Below are 15877 nucleotides of genomic sequence, written 5' to 3'. Positions count from 1 at the left end.
AGTGTCAGTTTCTGTAGTCATTGTGTCACATACTGTAACTCCCCCCTTCCCCCAAATTCCACATATAGGAGACTTTAGGTTACAAACCTAGTCAGTTCCCTGCTTCATCAGTGCTGTGAATATACTTAGATTACAGAGCCTCTGTATTATTTAGTGGCTGCGACACAGAGGAGCATTTGTGATTATGCTAATTTTGTGTAACATTTATCATTATTATTCTTTTGGGTAAGTGTTTTCCAGACATTTACTTCCCCACCATGTGTATCTAATTAAAAAGTTTATTATGTATTTCTTTTTTTAAAGTAATACACTTATTAGGACTTGGGAAATACAGAACTGAAGACTGGAGACTGGCAACAGTGTCACTGCACCTCCCAAGCATGTCAGTCCATTATTAGCTTTCCTGTTTATTTGAGCTCAGATCATTGGTTTTTTTGTTTTGAAAATGTTTCTTTTTGAACATGCCAGTTATTTTGAAGATAGCAATATTTTGCTTTCCCCATGTTTGTAGACTCTTCATAAAACTCATTCTACATAAGAATCAGTGTTGATGTTACAGTATACCCAGCTGCTCCTGTGGGAGGCAGTACAGGTAGTGGGTAAGGACAAGGGCTCTGGAACCAGCTGCCTGGATCTGTTTCCAGTTTTATCACCTCCTAACAGTGTGACCATGGGCAAGTTACTTCATCTCTCTCTGCCTACTTAAAGAAGTTTCTTCTTCTGTAAAATGGGGATAATAATTAGTACCAACTTCATAAAGGTGTAAGTATTGAAAGAGTTAAGTGCTTACAGAGTGTGCACATAGTGAGTGCTGAATATTTTAGCTAGCATCATCATCATTGTCATCATCAGCTTTTCACTATTTTAAGGGTTTCTTCAGGGAACATCTTTGTGCTTAAAACTTTGCTGTATTTAGGATTGCTAACTTCACGTGGGGTCCAAATAGGAATAACTGAAATAAAGAGTAGGATTGTGTTTCAGGGCTCTGATACGCACTCCCAAAGAGGACTTCCACTAGCCATTCAGTGCCTCCATGTGAATTAGAAAGAAGTCACTTCTTTCTTAAGATCTTTTACTACTACCTGTAGGAAAGGCTTGTTAGAACAAGACACTCTACTGCTATCTGCTATCATAAAATAGCACTCTATAATAAAAATACAAATATTCAGTGTGTATGATATAAGTGATACCCCTTAGCTGTGGCACTTTGATGCAGCGTCGGTCTGCACAACTGTACATGGCTGTCCCGTTATTAAATCGGAGTCCTGTGGGTGGGCCTTGCGCAAGCTGCTCTTAAAGCCCTCCTACTGTTATAAGTGTGCAGGCAGAAGTCAACAGCTGATTGTTCAATTACAACAGTTCTCTTTGAAAAGTGTAGCAACAAATTATTTGTCTAAGTCAAAGAATATCTGAGTCATTAATATAGATTCCATAGAATATAAACTCCATAGAGTACTGCCTGACACTGTCCTAAAAAGATAGTCAACTTTCATAAAGCCAGCTCAGTAGAAGTTGGTCACCTTCAGTGAGTCACATTAAGGGACAGAGGCAGATTTTAGAAGTGGTGCCAGAGAAACAGTATTGATTTTTCTGATTCTTCCTGATCCATAAAAGTGCTTTGTAAAGACACTTTTTTTTTTTAAAACATCTTTTACCTACAGTTTGTTGACCAAACAAGGGAAATGGATCACTACTGTGAATGAGGTTGACTGGGTCCAAGTTAATAATTTATGTCAATTAGAATCTGAAGAGGACCAAGTTAAAATATCAGCAACTGTTAACACAGTGAGTAGATTATAATTAAAGTTTAGTTGACAGTGTTTTAGTTAACAATTTTATTTAGAAAGCAATACCTTACTCTTTCAGAAAAGTTTCAGACTTCTAAATCCTAAGAAATCAATGTTTTATTTTTAATATTTGATTACTGCTTGTTTACTTATTATTAGTCCTTGGCATATCTCAAGAAAATATGTGCCTTTTTTCCCCCTCCAAAGCCTAGAATTAGAAAGTGGGAGTTAGCTATTTAACTGGAATGGAATCCTCTGGCTTTGTTGTCAAATATATAATGCTATATCAAAATATGAACATATATTTATCTTTATCAAAATGTGAAATGCTGTTTTCAAGGGTCATTTTGGTAATTTTAAAACAGGTATATATATGTTTTGTGTTGTTTTGCTTTTTAAGTTTAACTGAAATTGCTCTACATTATACTCTGTGCTCTATATCAGCGGTCGCCAACCAGTGGTCTGTGAGGTCCGAAAGGTTGGTGACTGCTGGTTTAAGGAAACCTTTGGAGCAGTGGTCAACAACCAGTGGTCCATGGACATTGGTGGTCCGTGAGGTCTGAAAGGTTGGCGACCACTGCTCATATTAAAGCCATCCTCTCTTTAAAAGGGTGTCCTCCAGTCTTTCATTTAAAGACTGTGATACTAGTTTCCTTAAACATTATTTCAGAAAACATCTTTTTTTATTTATGTAGTCTCAGTTCATTGCTTTTTTTCTATAACATTAAAAGAACCATTAGAATGATTTCTTTTCTGTGAGTATTATAATTTCTTAAGGTGCATTAATATTTGTTGGTATAGTAAAGGGGAAAGTTTAAGACCTACCACCCTGACCCTAAGTGGGAGACTTTGGTGAAATCCCTGAACCTTCTTAGCACAGTGTGAGAGGGTAGAGTGGATCTCTGACATCAGTTTTACCCCTAAATTTTCACAATTTTATGCCCTAGAGCAGCAGTTGCCAGCCGGTGGTCCGTAGACCACTGGTGGTCTGTGAGTCCAAACGGTTGGCGACCGCTGCCCTAGAGGCAATTAGCCTAAACTAAAATGAAAACAGTTCTAAAATAAAGTAATTTAAACATTTTAAATAGTGCCCTTGGGTTAGTATTATATATTTTTATATAATTTATGCTTATTGGCACTGACTATATCATTCTTAACATAAAGGAAGGTGATGACCTGAAATTTCTTTTGTTTCCTCTCATCAAAAAGGTTACTGGTTTGTCAGTTTTTTTGTTTTTTCTAGCTAGAATTGTTTCTCTGATTCTCTATAGGAGTCCTGTTCCAGTTAACATCAGTTTGGTAAAAACTTGACCATTAAAATCTAAGTTTTTTATTTTGACTATGTAGAAGAGAGAAAAGGAATTTCAGGGATGAAAAAAAATTTTTTTAAGTAGGCAAAAACTACCAAATATCAGGTAATTAATAATTCAATCTGTACATGCACTCACTGACAATCTCCATTTTCTTCTCCTCCCACTGTTTTCAACTTATACACAGTCATTAGTTTATTTCTCTATTTTAGGTGGTGTTTGATATTCGAATTAAAGCCATAAAGGAATTAAAATTAATGAAGGAACTAGGTAATCGTTTATGTTTGCTTTTGGCTTTGGGGTTTAATTTAGTTTTGATTTTTAATTGAAAAAAATTATGGGAGAGTACACAAAATAATTTAGGGAAAACTCATGCACGTACCACCCAAAATGGACAGATGTTAACATTTTGGCATGTGTTTGTTTTGTTTGAAACATTACAAAGCCCTCTGTGTCCTCCTCAGACCCACTCTCTCTCCCTCCCCAATTGCAACCACTATATCTGATTTGGGTGTGTGTCTAGTCTGTGGACTCGTATTGTATATATTATGTTCTCTTATATATGTGTATGTGTAGATTGTGTTTTTACACTTACATAAATTAAGATACTGGGTATAGCATTCTATAAATTCACTATTCACTCAGCATTGGGTTTTCTTTAACAGTCTTTTATTGAAGTACAGTTTATATACCACAGTTTATATACCATCAAATACCTGTTGGAAGCCTAATTAAGTGATTATTAGTTAAGGTATAGAGTTTTACCACCATCACTGTAATTGAGTTTTAGAACATTTCCATCACTCCAAAACAATCCCTCATTCCTTTTCACATTCTGAGCCCCTGATGACCACTCACCTACTTCTGTCTGTCTAGATTTGCTTTTCTGGACATTTCATGTAAATGGAACCATATAATAAGTTGTTTTTTTATGTCTGGCTTCTTTCACTTAGCACTCCATTTTTTGATTCATCCTTGATTTACTGTGTATCAGTAATTTATTCCTTTTCCTAGTTTCCCATTCTATGATATGTTACATTTTGTTTATTCATTTACCAGTTGATTGATTCATTCACTTTTTGGCTTTTATGAATAGTGTGCTATAAACCAGCAGTTGCCAACCTTTTGGACCTCATGGACCACCAGTGGTCCACGGATCACTGGTTGACGACCGCTGCTATAAACACTGTCTTTGTGTGGACATCCTGTTTTATGCAGGATTAGAATTGCTGGGTCAAATGGCAAGTTTATGTTTAGCTTTATAAGAAGCTGCCATACTATTTTCCAGAGTGGCTGAACCAGTAATATGTCAGGGCACTAGTTGGCACTGTATTTTTTATTATAGCCATTCTAGTGAATATGAATTGGTAGATCATGGTGTGTTCTATTGTATTTTCCTTATGCAGTGATGGTGAGCACTGTTGATGTGCTATAGTCCATTTGTATATCCTAAGAATTCTATTAAAAAGCTACTAGAAATAATAAGTGAGTTTATTACGAATTCAAATTATATACAAAAGTCCATTGTATGTTTACCTACTAGTAACAAAAACAGATGGAAGATGAAATTAAGAAAACACTTAGAATAAGATATCATAAAATACTTGGGGATAAATTTAACAAAATGTGTGCAAGACCTGTACACTGAAAACTAGAGAACATTGCTGTGAAAAATAAAAACGACCTGAATAAATGGAGAGATGTCCCATGTTCCTGGGTCGGAAGACACAATATTGCTGAGGCTAATTCTCTCAAAATTAATTTGTGGATCCGATGCAATCTCACTCAAAATCCTAGAAGGTGGTTTTTTGGGGGGATGAGGGGGGAGAATAAATTGAAAATTATCCTTGGGTGAGGATTAACAATAAAAAAATTTGTATTAGAATTATGTGCTAGTTTCATATGACTATAATATAGAATACAGAACTCAAGAATCTCAGAAAGGAGATTCTGCCAACATCTAATAAAATTAGGACTTCTAAGACCCATGCCATACTTTCCCTCTCAGAAGGCTCCACCCTCCCAACCTCCCCATTTCATGTCCAACTTTGTAAGAATTCTGACTGGACCAAACCTGGTGTGCTCCTTCCCACAAAACAGGAATTTGCATCCTCAAAAATAGGGCACACCTGCCCTAATCCATTTACTGGGCATAAAAAAAATCATCTAACATTTTAAAGAGACAGTCTCTGCAAAGTTCCTATGTGCACAAGTTTCAGTTATCACAGTTTATTATGTAACAGTGACCCGGAAACACAGTTCAAATTCCAACTACCACTGGATTTAACTGCGTAATTGTGTAAAGCACAAACGTGGCTCCCAGCTTCAGTCCACAGATCACTACAGAAATAACAAACGTACATCACTGCATGTGTAATCATTAATTTCACCACACGGACAGTAGAGTGTGTATAGTTCATTGCCTCCTTTTCTCCCAGTGGTAAACCCATGTGACATTTTATAAGGACAGGTCATCAAACTGGCCAACCAAGAGGAATGTGCAGCAAAGAAACAAAGCACGTGGAGTGATAGAAGAAATAGCTGACATGGGGGTGTTGACATGCAATCATTCAAGAGACTAGCCACGCAGGTGGAGGAACTTAATGAATGGGCACTTATCCACAGAAGTGAGGACCGTGGTTGTGACAGAAAGAATGAAGCTGTCCCAGAAGTGACGCTAGCAAAAAAAACAGTTCATATTAAAGGGGCTCTTGAGCATATTTCATGAGGTTGAAAGCACAAAATGTAAAATATTGGAAGCTGATCCAAACTTAGAAATCTGAGTATGACAGTTTGCTGTGAAAAGAAAAGATGCTCACTGTGTAGCATAAGTCATATGAGTAGCTGAAGAAAGCAAGCCCTGTTTACACTATTGACATGTTTTATACAAAGAAATAAGACAATATCTTTTAAAGGGCAAGAAAATTGTAATTTTTCTCACTGTTAAGATTGCTTTGCACCGTTTCAGCTTGCAAGGCATTCTTACAGTCCTGTGCTACTGCAGTACAAAGTGAAGACTGCCTGTACTTGTTTTCTGGTTGTTGGGGAAGGAGGGATTGTTTTTGTTTTAGCTTATCATAGCTTCCTGCTAATTAACACAGTAGAGGCTCTTGAGTTTTCTTTCTTTGGTGCACTGACCAGCTTCTTCTTACTTGTAGCTGAGAACAGCTGTTTGAGACCTATTGATAGAAATGGGAAGCTTCTTTGTCCAGGTAAATCTTTGTGGTAGCTTTCAAAAGCTGACACATATTCATTCATGCTATCTAACTTTCTTAACACTTTTACTTTAAATGATGGCTTCCAATACCTAATATTCTTTAATTACCTTTTAGAAATTGATTTATAGGACATACTTTCATCCAGGTGTCTTACTCACGTGTTACAGAATATCTTAACCAAAATTCAAACACTTCTGTTTTGAAACAGCTGTCTTTCTGATTAGCTGATCCTCATTTTAGTCATGGGTTTTTTTGTTTTTTTTGTTGTTTTTTTTAAAATGTATTTTTATTGATTTTTTACAGAGAGGAAGGGAGAGGGATAGAGAGTTAGAAACATCGATGAGAGAGAAACATCGACCAGCTGCCTCCTGTATACCTCCCACTGGGGATGTGCCTGCAACCAAGGCACATGCCCTTGACGGGAATCGAACCTGGGACCCTCTAGTCCGCAGGCCGACGCTCCATCCACCGAGCCAAACCGGCTTTGGCTAGTCATGGGTTTTGATCTACTTTTATCCTTATAGATTTGTTGTCAGTTTTTTAATTTGCTAACTTTATTGAGATATCTATTATGGAATAGAGTCTTCTAACCTCTGTAACACTTGTCATTAGATGTAATTGAGTCTAATTATTGACAGTAGACTCTAGAATATTCATAGTCACCTCATATCTTAGCATTGTTGTACAGATAACAGGAATAATATATTCTAGCATTTGGAAATAGAAAATCAAACATAACGATAATATATATAACCCTTTTTCATGGAGTGCAACTTTCTCTTTCTTGACATTCTTGATTTTCAAAAGAAAAATTGATTTAAGTATAGTATTTTGCCCAGAAAGGTAGGAATGAATAATATTCATTCTGTTATAAAAAATTTTTGTAGTGCCAGACAGTTATACGTTGAAGGAAGCAGAACTGAAGATGGGGAGTTCACTGGGACTCTGTCCTGGAAGAGCACCAACTTCCTCTCAGGTAACATGAGATCGCCTGGCCATCACACCCACCTGCCCACAGTCAGTTCTTCACTTTATAATTCACTAGAGGCCCAGTGCACCAATTCGTGCACCAGTGAGGTCTCTTGTCCTGGCCTGCGCGATCAGGCCGAAACCGGCTCTCTGAGGGGTCCTGGATTGTGAGAGGGTTCAGGCCAGGGCGAGGGACCCCACCAGTGCACGATCAGGGCCAGGGAGGGACGCAAGAGGTTAGCCAGCCGGGGAGGGACCATGAGAGGGCTCCAGGGCATATCTGGCCGTCTTGCTCAGTCCCGATCGGCTGAACCCCAGCAGCAAGCTAACCTACTGGTCAGAGCGTCTGCCCCCTGGTGGTCAGTGCACGTCATAGGGAGCGGTTGAGCAGCCTTAGCATATCATTAGCATATTACGCTTTGATGGGTTGAGGGGACGACCGGACACTTAGCATATTAGGCTTTTATTATATAGGACTAGAGGCCCGGTGCACAAAAAATTTGTGCACTTGGGGGTAGGGGTCTCTCAGCCTGGCCTGTGCCCTTTCGCAGTCTGTGACCCCTCGGGGGTGACCACTTGCTGGCTTAGGCCTGCTCCCCGGGGGATTGGGCCAGGATGGCAATCAGACATCCCTCTGGCAGCCCGGCAGCCCTCGGGGGATGTCCACTTGCCAGCGGGGAGCAGACCTAAGCTGCAGTCAGACATCCTTAGCGCTGCTGAGGAGGCAGGAGAGGCTCCCACCACCACTGCTGTACTGGCAGCCATCAGCCTGGCTTGTGGCTGAGCAGAGCTCCTCCCATGTGAGAACGCCCTGACCACCAGAGGGCAGCTCCTGCATTGAGTATCTGCCCCCTGGTGGTCAATGTGTGTCATAGTGACCAGTCATTCCCAGTCCTTCTGCTGTTAGGGTCAGTTTGCATATTACCCTTTTACTTTATAGGATAGAGGCCTGGTGCACGGGTGGGGGCCAGCTGGTTTGCCCTAAATGGTATCCCGGATCAGGGTGGGGGTCCCGCTTGGGTGCCTGGCCAGCCTGGATGAGGGGATGATGGCTGTTTGCAGCTGGTCACACCCCCTTCAGGGTGGGGGTCCCCACTGGGTGCCTGGCCAGTCTGGGTGAGGGGCTGAGGACCGTTTTCAGGCTGGCGGGCAACTGAAGCTCCCAGCCTCTCCTTTTTTACTGTTTCTTGTTTTTTTTTCTGGGATTTATTTACCTTCTATAGCTGTCACTGGAGCCGAGAGCCGGCTCCAGCTCTGAGGCTGCGGCTGGCTGAAAGCAGGGTTTGTTTAGCTTTTATAATTGAAACATTGTTGCCATCACTGCTGCTCTAAGCTCTGAGGCCGATGCTGGCTGAAAGCAGGTTTCTGGGGATTGTTTAGCTTCTATAATTGCAACTTTGTTGCTTAGAGTGTAGCTTAGAGCAGGGCGAGGCAGGCGGGGAACGTTGGCTTCCTCCGTCACTGGAGCAAGCAAGCCTCATGTTCGCTTCAGCTGCCTGGCTGCCGGCCGCCATCTTGGTTGGCAGTTAATTTGCATATCCTGCTGATTAGCCAATGGGAAGGGTAGCGAAGTTACGGTTAATTACCATGTTTATCTGTTATTAGATAGGATACCTTAACTATTCCAGTAAAACTGTAATTCTTAAACATTTTATTTTCCTTAAATGATAACCTTTTATTTTAGGAATGCTGTGTTTAAATAAAAAATACTAGCCCGGCCAGTGTTGCTCAGTTGGTTGAGTGTCGTCTAGTACACCAAAAGGTTGCCAGTTAGATTCCCTGTGAGGGCATATAGCTGGGTTCGATTTCCAGGTCAGGGCACATGCGGAAGGCAACTGATCAATATATCTCTCACACATCCATGTTTCTCTCTTCCTTCCTCTAAGTATGTCCTCGGGTGAGAATAAAAAATTGTAAATGAAAAATACTATGTCAAAGCATAGTCATAAGGTTCTTTTTCTGCAAAAACTGGTTAAGGGGAATGTTACGGCTACCAGTTTCAACCATATTTCAGAAATTCTGAAATGTGCCCTTTCCCCCCAACTTTTAACATCTGTGAGATTAGGCTGCATCTTTTGTCCATGGCATCCTACAGTTATAGCCAGCACTGTGTTTTCTTTTTTCGTGGTACATAAAGCAATGAGTAATAGCTAATTAAATTTTAGATTTAATGAAATACAGAATATTAATTCTGGTTGTAATATCTCTGCAATAATATAATCTCACAACAGCTTGGTCTTTATCAGTATTCATTTCCTATATAAATACCATCTGTTTGACTTTGCCAGAAGCCCTACCTATTTAGTAAACTTTTATTACAGTCCCAAAGTCATATTTATGTCCTTATTGTTAAGACTGTGTCGAGGTTAGCTGGTTCATATCAGGAACCCTCTGTCTGGATCCACTTCATTCGTTTTCCAGCCACCTCTCTTTCATTTCTTCTTCCTTGAATAAGCTGGAGAAGGAAAACGTGACATGTGAAGTTGAGTTACAAAGGAAAGTAGGCCTGGCCAGTGTTGCTCAGTGGTTGAGCATCCACCTATAAATCAGAAGGTCATGGTTCGATTCCCTGTCAGGGCACATGCCTGGGTTTCAGGCCCGATCCACCATAGGGGGCATGCAGGAGACAGCCGATTGATGATTCTCTCATCATTGACATTTCTCTCTCTCTCTCTCTCGCTCTCTCACTTTCTTTCTTTTCTGAAATCAATAAAGACATATTTTTTTAAAGGGGAAGGAAAATAGGGCTCTAAGCAGCTGAGTTGACAAGAGATCAGACTCACATTTTTCCTGTAGAGTCTTGGGAATCATAGTACATGGACAGAAACCAAATGATTCAGAGAAAAACAGAGTTACGCTTATAGTGTATAGTAATTGCAAGTCCCTTTGAGGAATGACCAAGAAAGATGGAGATCATGGAAGAATAAAGAATATCTATGAGAGATGTTTTTAGGAGTAAAAACATTGGTGATTAAGCATCTTACATTTCTAGGTAGTTGAGATTATTATTTAAATTGTAACATTATATTACCCAACGTAGTTTTGTTTTACATAATTTGATATTTTTATTAAAGTTTCATGGACTACATGAAACTTTTCTTTTTTGGGAGTAAATAATACATTTGTAGAATTTTAAAATTTAGACTGAGTTGCATTCACACTATGTCTCGATCTTAGCTGTTCCTGTTTTTCGCTATGGGAAGTGATATCCAGCCTGGGTCAGAGATGGAAATCATAGTAGAAGAAACAATCTCTGTGAGAGAAGTAAGTTATTTTACTTGGGGGAGGAGGGGAGTCTGTGGGTGTCTGATATGGGGAACAGGAATAATCTGTATTAGGATTTTGAGGTCCTAAGGCTAGGGGTTTACATAATATACTTTAAATAATTCTATGTATCCACTAAAGGAGTAGTTTTGGGAGCTTGAAAATTGGTGAGCAAACTGGAATTTTACATTAGATTATTTTTTATTATTATCAATAATGTTGATCATAGAAACTTGGGATATGTAGAAATAGATTTTTTAAAAACATTAAAACCCCTCATCATACCTTATCCCATAATATGAACATTGTGGCATATTTCCTTTGTTTTTACTTTATATACACACACAGTTACATACACAGAGGTAGAAATGTGAGTGAGTGAGTGTGTGTGTGTGTGTGTGTGTGAGAGAGAGAGAGAGAGAGAGAGAGAGAGAGAGAGAGAGATAAAGCATCTTGTCAGAACAGAAAGCAGAGAAGCCAGCAAAGATGACTGGCGTCGGCAAAGAAACACAGAAGCCAACTTGAAGAGGCTGCCTCTGGTCAAAGATGAGACAGCTTGGACCTCAGTGGGAATGGTCATGAAAGTTGACTGGTATATATAAAGTCTGTGAGTTCATATGACCCTAAAAATGCCATCTTCATTAGGTACCGATGGGTACCAAGTGGATGCTTGGGAACCATGAAGGAAAGAATTGAGCATTTGTCCTGTTTTTGTTTTACAGACTATACTGCAGGGCAACTAGACAGATAACAGGTTTTTAAATAAACAATCCCAGCCAATAAAAAGAAAGAATTTTAAACTCTCAGTTTTTCAACTCCGAATGACGTCGGAAGGCAGTGATCCTGAAAGCCTGTGCACAACCCAAAAAGGACAACACTCAGGCATTATAGAAGTTTAACACTACCCATGCTTTTCTTGCCTCCCCAAACCCCCAAACAACCTGAGTCTGATCAAACCTAGAAGTACAGTCAGCACAGTCCAAAAGTGGAAAACTCTTCAAGAAATCGGCTACAGGGGAGAGGGCCTGTAGGTTAAAAGATCTTGTCTTAGGAGAAACAGCAAGCAGGGCAGGGTGTGGACTTCATTTGGCCCTTAATTCAAATCAGAAGAACTAATAATAGTTTGGAAGAAAGGGAAATTTGAACACCGACTAGATAATTGTTATTAAAGAATTCTTAATTTGTTTTAAATGTCATTGTTTTAGGGTTATTTTTTAAGGATGTTTATCTTCATGTAAATATTAATAAATGATATTATATGATACCTGACATTTGCTTCAAAAGAATCTGGGATAGGAGAAACGAAGATGGAGGTATAGGTAAACACCGGAAATTGCTGCCTCACACAACCACTTCAAAAATACAATTAAAAGACAAAACGGACATTGTCCAGAACCACAGGAAGGCTGGCTGAGTGGAAATTCTACAACTAGAAGGAAAGAGAAAAGCACACTGAGACTCAGAGGAGGTGCAGAAGTAAAGTGCAGAGGTATGGAGGCACACGTGAAAAGGGCTGGCAACTGAGGACGAGGTTGTTTTTTTCAATCAGGAGGGAGACACAAGCTCCCAACTGCTCTGAACTCCAGTTCCGGGCGAGTCTCTGGGGACCCAGACTCATACGGGGAGAAACTGGACTGTCTGGCATCGGTTGGAACTCGAGGGCGGCTTTCTCTCAGAGGTGCTTGCAGTGATTACCGGGACACTGAGACCCGGGGCCTCTTAGGGCAGAGCTGAGGATCAGCTATAGCTGTTTGCTCCACCCTGTTGATTCCTGGGGCCCCTTTCCCCACCCTAGCTGTTCGTAGAGGCTTTTGCATATGAATGGCCTGGCCCTTTGCAATCTGAAATTACCTAACAAACTGCAGCTGGGTCAGAGAACCCAGAACATCCAAAAGAAGGCCCAAGGCCCCACAGCAGCTTGCATTGCTTCACAGTTGGGCCTCATCTGGGCACCTCCAAACCCCAAACAAAGAAGAGGAATCTGCAGATCTCTCCGTAGCTCCTGCTAGGTAGCCTCAGGCAGAGGCTAAATTAGCACCTCCTTAGAGATCCAAGATCAGTGTACCCAGTGGTCAGAGTGGGACCATCCAGATTACAACTCCTCAGATCCATTAGGGACACACTCTGGGGGCAGACTCAGTGAGCACCAAAGCCCCACTGAAGCAAGTCTTGCCCCAGAAGGGTGTCTCCAGCACAGAAGTTCTCCCACTGTAGACACAGCTGATTCTCACAGACAATTGGCCTGGAAGTCAATTCCTCCCAGTGATACCAACTACAATCAAGGCTTAACTACAGCCGAAACCGGTTTGGCTCGGTGGATAGAGCATCGGCCTGTGGACTGAAAGGTCCCAGGTTCGATTCCGGTCAAGGGTATGTACCTGGGTTGCGGGCACATCCACAGTGGGAGATGTGCAGGAGGCAGCTGATCGATGTTTCTCTCTCATCGATGTTTCTAACTCTCTATCTCTCTCCCTTCCTCTCTGTAAAAAATCAATAAAATATATTAAAAAAAAAAAGGCTTAACTACAAGACTGAGCACACAGCCCACAAAGGGGTGCGCCAAGAGTGTCAACCTCAGGTAATTGGGGAGGCTGAGCCACTGGGCCCTATAGGACACCTAGCACAGAAAGCCACTCTATCAACACAGAGAAGCATAAAAAAATGCGGAGACAAAGAAACAGGTCACAAATGACAGAAATGGAGGAAAGCAAACTACTGGATATAGAGTTCAAAACCACGGTTATAAGGTTTTTCAAGAAACCGCCGATAAATTTAGTGAGACCCTTAATAAATCTAGTGAGACCCTCGAGGTTATGAAAAAGGACCAACTAGAAATTAAGCATACACTGACTGAAATAAAGAACATTATACAGAGTTCCAACAGCAGACTAGAGGATCGCAAGAATCAAGTCAAAGATTTGAAATACAAAGAAGCAAAAAACACCCAACTGGAAAAACAAAAAGAAAAAAGAATCCAAAAATATGAAGATAGTGTAAGGAGCATCTGGGACAACTTCAAGTGTACCAACATCCGAATTATGGGGGTGCCAGAAGAAGAGAGAGAGCAAGATATTGAAAACCTATTAGAAGAAATAATGACAGAAACTTCCCCTACCTGGTGAAAGAAATAGACTTACAAGTCCAGGAAGCGCAGAGAACCCCAAACAAAAGGAATCCAAAGAGGACCACACCAAGACACATCATAATTAAAATGCCAAGAGCAAAAGACAAAGAATCTTAAAAGCAGCAAGAGAAAGACAGTCAGTTACCTACAAGGGAGTACCCATATGACTGTCAGCTGATTTCTCAACAGAAACTTTGCAGGCCAGAAGGGAGTGGCAAGAAATATTCAAAGTGATGAATGCCAAGAACCTACAACCAAGATTACTTTATCCAGCAAAGCTATCATTCAGAATTGAAGGTCAGATAAAGAGCTTCACAGAAAAGGAAAAGCTAAAGGAGTTCATCACCACCAAACCAGTATTATATGAAATGCTGAAAGGTATCCTTTAAGAAGAGGAAGAAGAAGAAAAGGTAAAGATACAAATTATGAACAACAAATACACATCTATCAACAAGTGAATCTAAAAATCAAGTGAATAAATAATCTGATGAACAGAATAAACTGGTGAATATAATAGAATCGGGCATAGAAAGGGAGTGGACTGATTATTCTTGGGGGGGGAAGGGGTGTGGGGGGTGCGGGAAGAGACTGGACAAAAATCGTACACCTATGGGTGAGGACAGTGGGGGGGGCGGTAAGGGCAGAGGGTGGGGTGGGATCCGGGTGGAGGGGAGCTATGGGGGGAAAAAGAACAACTGTAATAATCTGAACAATAAAGATTTAATTTAAAAAAAAAAGAATCTGGGATACAAGACGAGAAGTGGGTTGGGGTACTGACAAACACGAATGGCTGCAGCAGCGATTGAGACTTGAGGATCATTTTACGATCCTCTGCATGTGGTTAAAGAGTTCCATGAGTAAACACCTTTTTAGTAAGTTCCTTTACTCTTGTTACATGCTGAAAATATTTTTGGAGTTTTTCATTTGGAGTTTTTCTTTTCACTTGCTGCTTTTAAGATTCTCTCTTTGAATTTGAGTGTTGTGTTTGTTTTTAATTTCAAAGAAAGAAAATCACAAATCTTTACAAAGGAGCGATGTGTGTATCTTTCTGTTCTCGTGGCAGGCAAACTTGTTCCCACCACACCACCGAAACAGCTCTTACCAAGTGCAGCGGGCGGTTCTGTCTTCATCTCTCTCTCTCTCTCTTGGCAGCATGGCATATATGTGATGACTGTTCCTTGCAGCTCTTCAGATTTCCCTTCCTACCCCTTCTTAGTTTGCTACTTCCTCTTCTCTCCAGCTATAAGCACCTTAGGGCTCAATTCTTAAACTGGATCTCGCCTCAAAATTCCAGGCTTACATAACCAGCTGCTACTTGGTTGTTTGATTGTCATCCCAAATTACAACACCCCCACAACAGCATTCCTGGTCTTCTCTCAAAACATAACTGGGTTTTTTCCCTCCAGCTCTTAGGAAGGAGAGCTTATTCGGTCATCTTCTTAACTATGTGTATTATCTATTTGATCAGACTTAAATAGGCCCCAGGGTCCAAAGAGGTTGTTTCTTTCAATACTGTAACTCTGAAACAGGAAACTAATGAACATACTTTTTTTTTTTTTACAGTGTTTGAAGATAATGCTGGAGAAATTTGGCCTACCAGGTAAGTTACAGGCCATGATGATGTAGAATCTTATCCACATCCTTGACTTATAAGAAAGTATTTATAAGCCTAATGAAAATGTTTCAGCCCTTTTTTTTCTCAGGGTTATCTGTTACACTTTATATCTGTATGTACATAATAAGTTCTCCTGATTCTGTTTGCGAGCTGGAAGAACACTAGTTGTAAATTAGCCGACCACTGAGGATCCAACAAAGACATAAAAGAGATGAAGTTAAGATTGCCTTGTGGAATCACTCCAATCTTTCGCTGGTTTTGTTTAAACCTCATTGATTCAGAATGTTGGTGATTGTGCTTCATACCTGTGTGGTTTAGTATAGATTAGGGAATGTCGTATGAATGAAAACAGAAATGCAGGACGTCTGAAGTAGCTACCAGGGGAACCCAGCCAGCGAGCATCACACTGCTTTCATTGGAGTGCTTTGCCACTCTCTGCATTCGTTGTTGTCTGGAAGGGAAGGTAATGTGCTCTGGAGCTTCTATGCATTGTCCCATTTCATCTCGACACAGTGTTCCCATGCAGGGATCATCCCGTTCCCATTTACAGAGACGGGACAGAGGCTGAGATGTAAATGCTGCCAGAGTAC

The 15877-nt window shown here is 40.5% G+C and overlaps 1 protein-coding gene across 17 annotated transcripts in view; it reads left to right on the top strand.

Annotated features, from left to right (window-relative positions):
• The window catches only part of USP40 (ubiquitin specific peptidase 40), a 67745-nt gene that overhangs the window by 31343 nt on the left and 20525 nt on the right, over positions 1-15877 (top strand). For all 17 annotated transcript variants that reach the window (XR_002831682.1, XR_002831686.1, XM_023762539.1 and 14 more), the window contains 6 exons: positions 1662-1785; positions 3310-3367; positions 6256-6309; positions 7203-7291; positions 10462-10548; positions 15236-15272. Coding sequence is in view for 15 of the 17 variants with exons in the window: in XM_023762539.1 (XP_023618307.1) it covers positions 1662-1785; positions 3310-3367; positions 6256-6309; positions 7203-7291; positions 10462-10548; positions 15236-15272 (449 nt within the window). In the remaining 2 variants the exon portion in view is untranslated. The remainder of the gene's footprint in view (positions 1-1661; positions 1786-3309; positions 3368-6255; positions 6310-7202; positions 7292-10461; positions 10549-15235; positions 15273-15877) is intronic.

The sequence above is a fragment of the Myotis lucifugus genome, unplaced genomic scaffold (genome assembly GCF_000147115.1).
Source record: "Myotis lucifugus unplaced genomic scaffold, Myoluc2.0 scaffold_3, whole genome shotgun sequence".
NCBI classification, from domain to species: Eukaryota; Metazoa; Chordata; class Mammalia; order Chiroptera; family Vespertilionidae; genus Myotis; species Myotis lucifugus.
The sequence above is the reverse complement of the archived record's forward strand: the minus strand, read 5'-3'. Positions and strand labels throughout refer to the sequence as shown.